General features: G+C 46.1%; 1 protein-coding gene across 1 annotated transcript; it reads left to right on the top strand.

Annotated features, from left to right (window-relative positions):
- Window positions 1-4,026: 4,026 nt before the first annotated feature.
- On the top strand, window positions 4,027-6,599 carry LOC119959959 (probable G-protein coupled receptor 139). Its single transcript, XM_038787933.1, has 2 exons — window positions 4,027-4,096; window positions 5,686-6,599. The coding sequence occupies exons 1-2, from the start codon at window positions 4,027-4,029 to the stop codon at window positions 6,597-6,599; spliced, it is 984 nt and encodes a 327-aa protein (XP_038643861.1).
- Window positions 6,600-14,179: the final 7,580 nt, after the last annotated feature.

Below are 14,179 nucleotides of genomic sequence, written 5' to 3'. Positions count from 1 at the left end.
ATAGCATCATAATTGCCTTTCCCCCAGCTATAATTCTTGCCTTGCGGTATATACCTATCCCTGCCCATTGCTAAAGTAAACATAACCGAGTTGTGATCACTATCACCAAAGTGCTCACCTACATCTAAATCTAACACCTGGCCGGGTTCATTACCCAGTACCAAATCCAATGTGGCCTCGCCCCTTGTTGGCCTGTCTACATACTGTGTCAGAAAACCTTCCTGCACACACTGCACAAAAACTGACCCATCTATAGTACTCGAACTATAGTATTTCCAGTCAATATTTGGAAAGTTAAAGTCCCCCATAACAACTACCCTGTTACTCTCGCTCCTGTCAAGAATCATCTTTCCAATCCTTTCCTCTACATCTCTGGGACTATTCGGAGGTCTATAGACAACTCCCAACAGGGTGACCTCTCCTCTACTGTTCCTAACCTCGGCCCATACTGCCTCAGTAGACGAGTCCTCAAGCGTCCTTTCTACCGCCGTAATACTTTCCTTGATTAACAATGCCACACCCCCCCCTCTTTTACCATCTTCTCTGTTCTTACAGAAACATCTAAATCCTGGAACCTGCAACAACCATTCCTGTCCCTGCTCTACCCATGTCTCCGAAATCGCCACAACATCGAGATCCCAGGTACCAACCCATGCTGCAAGCTCACCCACCTTATTCCGGATGCTCCTGGCGTTGAAGTAGACACACTTCAAACCAGCGTCCTGCTTGCCGGTGCCCTCTTTCGAACTTTTAACCCTATCCCTGACCTCACTACTCTCAACATCCTGTACACTGGGACTACAATTTAGGTTCCCATCCCCCTGCTGAATTAGTTTAAACCCCCCCGAAGAGCACTAGCAAATCTCCCCCCCAGGATATTGGTACCCCTCTGGTTCAGGTGAAGACCATCCTGTTTGTAGAGGTCCCACCTACCCCAGAATGAGCCCCAATTATCCAGGAAACCAAAACCCTCCCTCCTGCACCATCCCTGTAGCCACGTGTTCAACTCCTCTCTCTCCTTATTTCTCACTTCGCTAGCACGTGGCACGGGTAACAACCCAGAGATAACAACTCTGTTTGTTCTAGCTCTCAGCTTCCACCCTAGCTCCCTGAATTTCTGTCTCAAATCCCCATCTCTCTTCCTACCTATGTCGTTGGTACCTATGTGGACCACGACTTGGGGCTGCTCCCCCTCCCCCTTAAGGATCCCAAAAACACGATCAGAGACATCACGAACCCTGGCACCTGGGAGGCAACACACCAACCGTGAGTCTCTTTCGTTCCCACAGAACCTCCTGTCTGTTCCTCTAACTATGGAGTCCCCAATGACAAGTGCTCTGTTCCTCTTCTCCCTTCCCTTCTGAGCAACAGGGACAGACTCTGTGCCAGAGACCTGCGCCCTATTGCTTACCCCTGGTAAGTCGTCCCCCGCAACAGTATCCAAAACGGTATACTTGTTATAGAGGGGAACGACCACAGGGGATCCCTGCACTGCCTGCCGGTTCCCTCTCCCTCCCCTGACGGTAACCCATCTACTTTCTTCTTTTACCTGAGGTGTGACTACCTCCCTATATCTCCTCTCAATAACCTCCTCCGCCTCCCGAATGATCCGAAGTTCATCCAGCTCCAGCTCCAGGTCCCTAATGCGGCTCTCGAGGAGCTGGAGTTGGGTGCACTTCCCGCAGATGTAGTCAGAAGGGACACTAGAGGTGACCCTTTCCTCCCACATTCTGCAGGAGGAACATTCAACTGCCCTAGCCTCCATTCCCACTGAACTAACTTCCCAACTACTGAAAAATAAAAAAAATAAAAAACTTGTTAGTTTAGCAATCCAATGGACAGAGCTTTTTTTTTTGGTTAGAGGAGGAGGATGGGTGGGAGACACTACGTAAGTAGTGTTTCGGGTAAAGCTGTCACTCGAGAACAGCCCCTTCACAAACCACCTTCAACTTACGCTGACCACACTGCACGTATGCAAATCTCCCCGGAACAGCCAATCAGAAGCTCTGCTCTGCTGCCCTCTGCTGGATGCTCACCTTCCGTCGAACTCCTCGGGTCACTGATGCAGGTGCACCTTCAACTTACGCTGACCGCACTGCACGTATGCAAATCTCCCCGGAACAGCCAATCAGAAGCTCTGCTCTGCTGCCCTCTGCTGGATCTTCTGATGTGTTCCATGTGGCATGGTGTGTTACAGCAGTAACTGATACTGCACCTACTATAATGAAATAAAAGAGAAAATGCTGGAAAATCTCAGCAGGTCTGACATCATGTGAGGTTACCCTCCTTGGTGGCAAAGAGAAGAAGGCAGATTAGTCTTTGAATGATGGCAGTTTAGGAAACTGGGAAGTGCAACAAGACCTGGGTGTCCTGGTGGGACAGTTGTTATTGATACTCCACGAGGGCGACATGCTGGCGCAGTGGTTAGCATTGCTACCTCACGGCGCCGAGGACCTGGGTTCGAACCGCTGGGGCCACTGCCGTATAGAGTTTGCACATTCTCCGCGTGTCTGCGTGGTCCTCACCCCAACATGTGCAGGATAGGTATATTGGCCATGCTAAATTATCACTTGATCTGAAAAATTATAAATAAAGACCATATGTATTTTTATATTGCATTAGATCTTGTCACCACCATGCCTCCCTCGTGGAGTATTAATAACAACATAACACAGTGTAGTATAAACAGTGGCCAAATCAAGTGCGATATGAGCAGTGGCATGGTGTGTTACAGCAGTAACTGATACTGCACCTACTATAATGAAATAAAAGAGAAAATGCTGGAAAATCTCAGCAGGTCTGACATCATCTGTAGGGAGAAAAAAGAGCTAACGTTTCGAGTCCAATGACGACTTTGACAAAGAGTCTTTCGACTCGAAACTTTAGCTCTTTTCTCTCCCTTTGGATGCTGCCAGACCTGCTGAGATTTTCCAGCATTATCTCTTGTGTTTCAGATTGCAGCATCCGCAGTAATTTGTTTTCATATTATAATGAAATGGTACACTAAGCTAGACAATGCCTCTGTAGTTTACGAGGTGCAATCTCAGGTAATACCACACAGCACCATGCATCATCAAAATAGGAAAACATTTTAGATAGTAGTAGTAGAAGGCCATTCGGCCCTTCGGCCTTTCGAGCCGGTTCCTCCATCCAACGTGATCACAATGGGTTCTCTATCAACACTGTACCCCAGCACATTTTCCACACACTTTGACACATTTAGTGTTCTATTTCCTTCTTAAATATATTCAGTAATATTGCCTGCACAGCCCACTGTCCGAAAAATGTTCATTTTTAGATTTTATGGATCGTGCCTCCATTTTCACTGCACTTCTTGTTATTGCTTCTGAGTCATGTCTCGGTAATTACTTGCCCAATGTTATCGGAATTGATATTCCACCAGCCACCTATCAATTGTTTATTCACTAGAAACTTTAAACTCATACTGGAACATCTGAAGGCACTTTCAGAATGGATGGTTTCCGAGGATAAACAAAGGGGCCTGCTGTGTGCACATGGCGCAGCATTTGCCTGCGATCCGCTCGACCTCATACGCCCTCCCATGTTTGCGATTAGTTATTTCAAGTTCTTTCCTCGCAAATATATTTCAATATTTGTGTATCAATGCAGCACTAAACACCAGAACACTTATATATACGCAAACCACGTCAACGTATCCGTCAACGAAAAGCACAATATGACAGATATTGAAAGAGACAGATTTTTTATCAGAGATCAGACTTCAGCTCAGAGTTAGCAAGAGGTGTTTTGATTGATGGAGGCGCAGAGAATTATCTTGGGGCTGGGAGGGACCGCAAAGGTTGCAGTCAGCAGTTCACCCCAGGGAACAAATGAAAGGCATGGACTCGTCTCTTAATTTGTTTATTCACTGATCTGTAACTAAAGTGCATGTTGGAATTTAATTGCCCCTCTGGAGACTCTCACTGGTATAAATGAGGGACCCTTTGGAAGTCTTGCAGATCTAGTATGTGCACCTTGCAGAATTCAATTGGTTCCTGAAAGACGATGCATGGACCAGCGAATGGACCATTTTCTGCCATTTATTACCCGGCACTCGCTATTATTGGTTTCCCAGGTAAGAGCAGAATCTCAACTGCAATATTTATTTTTCTTCTGAATCTCCAGAATTCTTATCTCTTCCCTTTAAGGATCGTGCTGAAAAGTTTCTGCATTACGATATATTAGAGTGCATCATTTAATTTTGTATTACAGAGCAGGACAATAAATGGTCAATAAATTACCCTTCACACTTATAGAACAATTGTTTATTAGACTGCAGAAATATGAGTTATAATGTTTAGCATTGTACTGACGTTATATTGTTAAACAGTGCAACACATTTGCTACAAATCGTTATTGGGCTGCAGGATGGCACAGGAATGGGGAGGGACTAGTCTAATAAGCCGCATGAGGTAAGTGAAACAATCAAGAGAATGCTGAAATAGAGGCTTTGTTAGGCAATCATAGAATCAGTTCAAATGGAGGCGATTCGAACATGTACCAAACTTTGAAAAGAGTACTGCGCCCAGGCTCAGTCCCCTCCGCTTTCCCAATAACCCCTTAGCCTCACCTAACCTACACATCTGCTTTAGACACTGAGGGGCAATTTAGAATAGCCAATCCAGCTAAACTGCACATCGTTGGGCTGTGAGAGGCACCCAGAGGAAACCACACAGACACAGTGAGAAAGTAAAAACTCCACAGACAGTAACCCAAGGTCAGAATTAAACCCAGGGCCCTGGCGCTGTGATCGAAGGCAGTACATTTACAATGGCTGAACGGGATGTGGTATGAGTTATTCATTAGGAACAACAGTTTTGGATCATTGAATCATAGCATTTACAGTGCACAAGGAGGCCACTCGGCCCATCGAGTCTACACCGGCCCTTGGAAAGAGCACCCCACCCAAGCCCACACCTCCACCGTATCCCCGTTACCCAGTAACCCCACCCAAACTTCCTGGACACGTAAGGGCAATTTCGCATGGCCAATGCACTTAACCTGCACATCTTTGGAATGTAGGAGGAAACCGGAGCACCCGGAGGAGACCCACGCAGACACGGGGAGATGTGAAGACTCTGCACAGACAGTGACCCAAGCCGGGAATGGAACCTCAGACTTTGGAGCTGTGAAGCAACTGTGCTAACCACTATGCTACCGTACCGCCCCTTTCAGTTGAGTTCACTGGCGATGCAAATTGGAAGGATAGACATATGAAAGTGGTAAATAAGGGTTTGAATAGCTCTTAAGCTAAGGCAGACTTTCAGACCGGCGATACCATAGGCTGTGGAGAAATGTCGAAGTATGCAGTGTTGGTGCTTATGACCGACGGGTTTGGGAATGTGGGCGTTTGGAAGTTCAGCCCACGGTCAAACAAGACTTGAATATTGTAAATGGTCTCTAACTTTAGAGGATGGCCAGCCACGGGAATGGACCCAGTGGCCAGAGAGCGGAGTTTGTTGCAGGGACTGATTGTGATATTTTATGAATTGACAAACGTTTAATCCAGCATTGGATTTGCATCAAGCAGTAATGGTTTTGCAATAATTGAAATCTGGAGGTGCGAAATGGACAGGTCAGGAGGGATTCGGTAGCGGAATGGATCAGGGAATCGCTGGTTTTTGGAGTCCGCTCAGTGACGCCTCTCTCTTTTCTCTATTACAGCCAACTTGATGGCGATCATCATCCTATCCCGAGGACGGTGCGGACTCTCTCGGTGTATCACCTACTACCTGGTAGCGATAGCAGTGACTGATTCCCTTGTCATGGTCACCGCTGTTATCCTCAACCGGGTTGGTGGCATTTACTTTAGATACAGCGTCCTATCGACCACCCCCGGATGCGCTGTCAGCACCGTGCTCGTTTATGCGACCCGTGATGGTTCAGTATGGCTGACCGTGGCCTTCACCTTCGACCGGTTTGTATCCATCTGCTGTCAGAGACTGAAGACCAGATACTGCACCGAGAAAACTGCACTGCTGGTCATAGGAATGGTCATTACCTTGAGCTACGTCAAGAACATCCATTTTGACTTCACCTACCAGCCCTTGTACATATTGGACGAGATTCCCTGGTTCTGTGATATTAAGTCCAGCTATTACACGATCACATCGTGGCAAGCTTATGACTGGCTCGACCACATATTAACCCCTTTTCTTCCGTTCTTCTTTATTCTGATGCTCAACGCCCTGACTGTAAGGCACATTGTAGAGGCCAGCAGAGCCCGCATGAGGCTGAAGGGCTCAGAGAGTGACGGAGATCCAGAGATAGCCAACCGCAAGAAGTCGATTGTCCTGCTCTTGGCCATCTCGCTCAGCTTCCTCCTCCTGTGGGTCACATATGTTGGACATTTCCTATACGTTCGGGTTACAGGTGAGGCCTACTTCACCGGTCTGGATTTCAATGACCCACACTTCATATTTCAAGAAACGACCAACATGCTTCAGTTACTCAGTTCCTGCAACAGCACCTTCATCTATGCAGTAGCCCAGACCAAGTTCCGAAATGAGCTGAAGAAGTTGCTCATGTTTCCCTTCGCCATTTTCACCAGTTGCTTTAAGTTAAACGATGTTTCATGATCAAGTTAAGGACTATTAATATGTTTCAAAGTAGATAAAGTATGAAATCACACTTGCTTACTAAGATGATAAAGCCACAATAATTCACGACCCTGAACAAAATAAACTTTATAATAGATACAGAAACATTAAACTATTTGAACACAAATCTTGTATTCCAGCATTCAGAATTAACATGAAATAGCAGGGAAAATGTGGTCGAACAAACCACATTGCACGTTCAATAGCAGATGTAAACGATTTTTAAAAATAGTTTTATTGCAGTTGTTGCTTTTGATTTCACACACTATACAATAGACAAGGGTATGTGTATCGGGTAAAATATACAAGAACATTCCACCCTCCCCCACCCACTCCTTGACCACCCCCACGTTTTTGTTGTCTTGATATGATTTATTCGATTGCATATCTTACAGATAGGTGAATGTCACCTATTTAAATATATGCAGCTCTTTCCCCTTCGCCTTCCCCTCCCTCACTTTGCCAATTGGCCCCGCTCCCACTCACACCCCACCGACCCATTTTCGGTGTTTCTTTGGGGGTTCTGTTCTTTGTGCTCTTACTCTCGGCCCCCTATTATCCATGCCCCAGCCTCCCTCGCCTGCCTCCCCCAACTTTCCTCCCAATCTGTTCCCTGGTGTCGCGTTTGCTTCCCCCCCCCCCCCAACCACACACTTCTCCTCGCTCTTTTGGCTGTTGACTTCGTAACGGTCCTGAAATAGTTCTGGCTGGTCCGAAAGCCCGAAGATTGCCATTCCCCAGGCACCAATCCACCCTCACCCCCATAACGTTGGACATTGCCTCGATTAAGGCTGTCCAAAACACGTCAAGTCTGGGGCATGCCCAGAACATGTGAGTGTGGTTGATAGGGCCTTTCTGGCACCGTTCACATCTGTCCTCCACCTCCAGGAAGAAACTGTTCTTTCGAATCCTTGTCAGGTGCGCCCTATGCACCACGTTCATTTGCATGAGTCGTAGCCTTGTGCAAGCAGAGGTGGAGTTGGCCCTGTTCAGGGCTTCGCCCCAGAGTCCCCATCCTATTTCCACCCATAGTTCTTTCTCACATTTTTCCCGTGTTTCGTCCAGTGGGGAGTGTATCCTTTCTAATAGTTGTCGATACAGGTCCCCGGAGTCCCCCCTCTCAGGTTACACAAGTACAGTATTCCCTCTAACATTGTGCTTCTCGGGGTCCGTGGGTTAGCTGTAGCCTCCTTGCAGAGAAGGTTCTTAACCTGTAGGTGAAAAAGTTCGTCCCCGCTGGGCAGCTGCAGTCTCTGCCTCGTTCCTCTAAGGTCGCTCGCCTGTCCTCTGTGTAGATGTCCCTGACGGTCAGTGAGCAGATGAAAATAAGACAGATCACAGGGATGTTCAGTTAATTTCGGGAGATTGTATCAGAGGGAATTGAGCAGGCAGAGAGCATCCCTGGAATGGTGCCCAGTAAGTTTACAGAGAGAGTATCAGAGTGAGGGAGTCGCTAGTTCTGTTGGATGGCTGGCTGGTTGTGAAGCAGACAACCTGAGTTCAATTAGTGCCCAGGCTGATGTGATAAATCAAAGCAACGCCTTCTCAGCCTTGCCCCTCGGCTGAGGTGCAGTGACTCTCAGATAAAATCACCACAAGTCACCTCTCTCGCAAAAAGGCAAAGCAGCCTATGGTCCTCGGGGACTTTTATTTATTTTGATCTGAGGAAGATAGATTCCCTGAAATGAGTGCAGGGGGATGGATTCAGACGGCAGAGAGCACGGCGACAGGATCTCTACGGCGATGTTCCCCTAGTTCAGGGGGATGGTATCAGAGGGAATGGAGCGGGAGTGATGATCCCTGGGGTGATGGTCAGTGAGTTCAGGGGGATGGTATCAGGGAATGGAGCCGGGAGAGAGGATCCCTGGGATGATGCTCAGTGAGTTCAGGGGGATGGTATCATAGGGAATGGAGCAGGGAGAGAGGATCCCTATGGTGAGGTTCAGTGAGTTCACGGGATGGTGTCAGAGGGATTGGAGCAAGGTGAGAAGATCCCTGGGATGATGTTCAGTGAGCTCAGGGGGATGGTGTCAGAGGGACCTGAATAGTATCCCTGGGGTGATGTTCAGTGAGTTCTGCGAGGTGGTATCACAGAGTTGAGCAGGGATATGCCTGGCTGGTATTTCACGCGTTCAGGGCTAGGTATCAGAGGGAATGCAGTTTATTATAGATAAATGCATCCCCGCAAATTCAGGCAGAGTCAGTATTAATGGGTACAAAATGTAAAGCTTGCAGCCGTCAGATAGTGTATTTACCTTAAAATTCAGTTGACGTCTGTACCAGAACAGGGTGACAAAGCGTCTATTTGTATGTTTCCAAGAAAATGCAAGCTTCAGGCTCTGGATTAGATAGGTATTATTCGCTGGGAACAATTCCCATGTTTCCTGCTTCTTTATTGTGTCTGATTAACGAGTGTCATGGGCCGCACAGTGGCACAGTCAGCATTGCTGCCTGACAGCGCCAAGGACTCGGGTTCAATTCCGACCTTGGGTAACTATCTGTGTGGTGTTTGCATGTTCTCCCGAGTCTGCGTGGCTTTCCTCTGGGACTTCCTGTTTCCTCCCGCCGTCCAAAGATATGCGGTTATGTGCATTGGCTATGCTAAATTGCCGCTTAGTGTCCAAAGGTTAGGTGGGGTTATGGGTTACAGGGGTGGGAAAATGGGCCGAGGTTGGGTGCTCCTTCTGAGGGTCGATGTAGGCTCAATGGGCCAAATGGCCATCTTCTGCACTGTAGGGAATCCAACTCGGAATTTCCACCGTTTTTGTTCCCTGGTGTCTGTCTTGGCCCGAAATTCTGGTAATAATGTGGGAATTAGTACTCAATTATTTGTTGTGTGATATACGTCCCAGCGTCTAGGGTTCACTCCTTGATATGTACCTCCGGGGCAGCAGGGTAGCATGGTGGTTAGCATAAATGCTTCACAGCTCCAGGGTCCCAGGTTCCCGGCTGGGTCACTGTCTGTGTGGAGTCTGCACGTCCTCCCCCTGTGTGGGTGGGTTTCCACCGGGTGCTCCGGTTTCCTCCCACAGTCCAAAGATGTGCGGGTTAGGTGGATTGGCCATGCTAAATCGCCCGTAGTGTCCTAATTAAAGTAAGGTTAAGGGGGGGGGGGGTTGTTGGGTTACGGGTATAGGGTGGATACGTGGGTTTGAGTAGCGTGATCATGGCTTGGCACAACATTGAGGGCCGAAGGGCCTGTACTGTTCTATGTTCTGTCGGCATTGTTGAATATAGCCTGGGAATTATTTATTTGGCCAACATGGAGAGTGTTAACCCGTGCTGCAGCTAATCTGGTAGTGTCTTGATTGTCACTGTGAAGGACACCATTCTTCTCCCATTCATTACCCTGTATCGGTCTCTGATGAAGCAGAGTACCCGCTGTTCTGACGTGGAACTGTGACTGACCAGAGTATAAGTGAAATGAGTGCAATGGGAAAATGGATCGGCACAAAGGGGCTTTGGAGACAGGAGTTCAGCAAAGTCACAATCAGTTTATTGTTCATTTAGGATTTATTTCAAAGATTCTGAGAAATAATTGCAGAAAAGTTCATTTTCAAATTAACAAAAGAGAATATACCAATTGAGCGTCGCACTACGAGCAGAACACATCCGCTCTGAGCTGTCAAATACATCTGCAACATACACTAGAAAGAGAGAACAGGAACTCATAAAAGGAAGGCAATAATTGCGAATAAGGAGTGAAAAAATGTTACTTATTTACAAATGGAAATCAAACTACAGAACAATTATAAGCTAAAATTACAATACATCTATATTATTACTTATATTGCAAACTGAGAAACATTTTAAGATCACCAGGGACATATTATGAATTCGTAATAGAGATATTGATGAAGAGCTGATGAAAATCTACGATCTCCAAAATTCAACCGGTCACTTAATCTGTAAAAGAAGATTAAATAACAAAGCAGATGTTTGTGATCTAGGGCATTAGTGTTAGATTTTGTAATCAATGAAAACTGCAATGAGTTTTCAAACTGCTGCTGTCAGTTTTAAGTGTGAGTGGATTGAATCTTCTCACCTTCACCAGAGTGACTGCTGTGCCGTACGACATGCTCAGGAAGAACAGGGTGATGAATGTGGAAGCGGTTGTCCAGATGTTGCCGTTATCATCCTCATAGTCTTCCGTCCAGGTGTGGTCTGTGTTATCTACGAGGATGGAGCCGAGGAAATGTAGTTAAATTGTGTTCCCTTCCAGGATATCTTGTGTTATTATACATATTATCTTTTATCTTTCTTAAGTGAGTAATATATTCCCGAATTTAATAATCATTTTATATCTTCTATAAGACCATAAGATATAGGAGCAGAATTAGGCCACTCGTCCCATCGAGTCTGCTCCGCCATTCAATCATGGCCGATATTTTTCGCATCCCCATTCTCCTGCCTTCTCCCCATGACCCCTGATCCACTAATCGATCAAAAACCTATCTATCTCTGTCTTAAAGACACTCAGTGATTTGGCCTCCACAGCCTTCTGCGGCAAATAGTTCCACAGATTCACCACCCTCTGCCTGAAGAAATTCCTCCTCATCTCTGTTTTAAAGCATCGTCTCTTTAGTCTGAGAGTGTGTTCTCTGCTTCTAGATTTTCTCCAAGTGGAAATATCCTCTCCACGTCCACTCTATCCAGGCCTCGCAATATCCCGTAAGTTTCAATAAGATCACCCCTCATCGTTCTAAACTCCAACAAGTACAGACACAGAGTCCTCAACCGTTCCTCATACAAGTTCTTCATTCCAGGGATCATTCTTGTGAACCTCCTCTGGACCCTTTTCAAGGCCACCACATCCTTTCTTAGATACAGGGACCAAAACTGCTCACAATACTCCAAATGGGATCTGACCAGAGCCTTAAGAAATGAAAATCGCTTATTGTCACAAGTTGGCTTCAAAATGAAGTTAATGTGAAAAGCCCCTAGTCGCCACATTTCGGCGCCTGTTCGGGGAGGCTGGTACGGGAATATAGCCTCAGAAGTCCACCCGTGGTTTGTATTCTAGCCCTTCTGACATAAATGCTGACATTGCATTTGCCTTCCTATTGCCGACTGAACCTACACGTTAACCTGAAGAGAATCGTGAACAAGGAGTCCCAAGTCCCTTTGTGCTTCTGTTTTCTTAAGCATCTTCCCATTTAGAAAATAGCCTATGCCTCAATTTCTGCTTCCAAAGAGCATAATCTCACACTTTCCCACATTGTATTCCATCTGCCACTTCTTTGCCCACTCCTAGCCTCTCCAGGTCCGTCTACACCTCTCTCCCCCCCCCCCCCCCCCCCGTTCCTCAATACTATCTGCCCCTCTACAGATCTTTGTATCATCTGCAAACTTAGCAACGGTGCCTTCAATTCCTTCTTCAAGATCACAGTAAGAAGTCTTACAACACCAGGTTAAAGTCCAACAGGTTTGTTTCAAACACGAGCTTTCGGAGCACGGCTCCTTCTTCAGGTGAATGCCCATTCACCTGAAGAAGGAGCCGTGCTCCGAAAGCTCGTGTTTGAAACAAACCTGTTGGACTTTAACCTGGTGTTGTAAGACTTCTTACTGTGCTCACCCCAGTCCAACGCCGGCATCTCCACATCATGTTCTTCAAGATCATTAATGTATACTGTGAAAAGTTGTGGTCCAAGCACTGGCCCCTGAGGCACACCTCTAGTCACCGCCTGGCATCATGAAAAAGATCCCTTTATCCCCACTCTGTTGAGTTCGTGCCACTCAGAAACCGATCTCTGTCACTGTCTACACAGCTCTTCTTCCTTTACGTTCCTCAAACAGTCCGTGTCGAAAGCATGGCAGCTTTTATTTAGTTTCAGTTTATTTTCGAACAATTTGTTACAATGTGAGATTATTACGATTGATATTGAGGGAAGTTCACTGAGCTTCTTTGAAAACTGTAATATTTCTGCTAAGAATTCGGACGTCAGTTCCTGTCTTAGTTGTTTATGGTAATGGAAACACTTGTGCGTTTGTGGGATCATTATGAAATGGGGATAGGTTTTTGTGAATATGCCCATCAAATGTTATATTAGAAATATACTGTTATCTCGTCGTTTGTCTTTAATGCTGAACTAACTCATGATTTGCCTTGAACGGTTTGTCTGTCAAGGTGTGTTTATGAGCGTTCATTTCATTGTTCATGTGCCATGAGTTTTAACCTGTGTGATTGTCTGTGCATTTCGTGCTTCTGTCTATGTTTCTGTATGAATGAGATATTTTGTATTGAAGTCTATGTTTATTTATTCAGAGTTGTGTTAATGCGCGCTTATGTGTTCTGGCCTGGTATATAGGTAGTGATATGTTTCCTTCTGCACCACATATCAATCAATATACGAATGTTTATGCGAGTGTGTGTGTCTGTGCGCGCGTATATACGTCTGTGTTGATGTGTTAATACGTGTATGTATGCATTGATATATTTATATGACTATGTTTTGAAATATATACGTCCCCTGTGTACTGGGCAGCACGTTGTTCGGTTACGGGTATAGGGCGGATACGTGGGTTTGAGTATGGTGATGATTGCTCGGCACAACATGAAGGGCCTGTTCTGTGCTGTACTGTTCTATGTTCTATGTTCTAATGTGTGTTTTCGTGTCCTCTCGTGTATGAGCACGCTAATGTTTGCATTTAACTGTGTGCATCCGAATGCTCTGCTGTATTCATGTATGTCTTTCTTTATCCGTGTGTAAGCTGTTAATGTGCTTCTCCATGTGCCCATATATGTGTGCTAATGTGGGTGGCAGTGTATATCTTCATGTCTGTGTTACTGTCTTCTCACTATGTGCTGCTGCATATGATGATGGTTCCAACTGTGTTTTATATCCTTGTGTGAGTCTGCTTGTCTTGTTTAACATATCTGCGTTTATATGTGTGTGTATCTGCATGTGCACGCGTATGTGTGCATTTCTGTGTGTGCGTGTGTATATGTGTGTATTGTGTGCGTGTCTGCGTGTGTTAGCACATGACTAACAGGAAATGGAGCATTATTTGATTTAGAAATTGTCCTGTTTTAAGATATATTTTACACACTAGGATTGGCCTGATGGAAGAAGAAAACACGACCACGAAGTTCGAAATGACTTGCATTGTTGAAAGCTGTGTTCTTCCGGCCTTCCGAACTCTCGGCTGGGGGAGTGGGAGGACAGTGAGTTCATTGTTTCGCCCCCTCGAAAGGAATTTTCCTTTCCATTCTGTGTGTTGAGAATATGGTGGTGCAATGCGTCATCTAATGCGATTCTCCTATGGGCGGCATGGCAGCACAGTGGGTAGCACTGTTGCTTCACAGCGCTGGAGTTCCATGTTCGATTCCCGCTAGGGTCACTGTCTGAGCAGAGTCTGCACGTTCTCCCTGTGTCTGAGTGGGTTTCCTCCGGGTGCTCCGGTTTCCTCCCACAAGTCCCGAAAGACGTGCTGTTTGGTGAATTGGACATTCTGAATTCTCTCTGTTTACCCGAACAGGCGCCGGAATGTGGCGACTGGGGGCTTTTCACAGTAACTTCATTCCAGTGTTAATGTGAGTCCACTTATGACAATAATAC

This window comes from Scyliorhinus canicula, unplaced genomic scaffold, assembly GCF_902713615.1.
Source record: "Scyliorhinus canicula unplaced genomic scaffold, sScyCan1.1, whole genome shotgun sequence".
Classification (NCBI taxonomy): Eukaryota; Metazoa; Chordata; class Chondrichthyes; order Carcharhiniformes; family Scyliorhinidae; genus Scyliorhinus; species Scyliorhinus canicula.
Note: the sequence above shows the minus strand (reverse complement) of the source record. Positions and strands in the feature narration are given on the sequence as shown.

Bases quoted from the DNA above. Each gene is read 5' to 3' on its own strand.
- LOC119959959 (XM_038787933.1), top strand. From the start codon at position 4,027: ATGCATGGACCAGCGAATGGACCATTTTCTGCCATTTATTACCCGGCA. The intron at 4,097-5,685 runs GTAAGAGCAGAA...TCTCTATTACAG, and splicing joins CGCTATTATTGGTTTCCCAG to CCAACTTGATGGCGATCATC.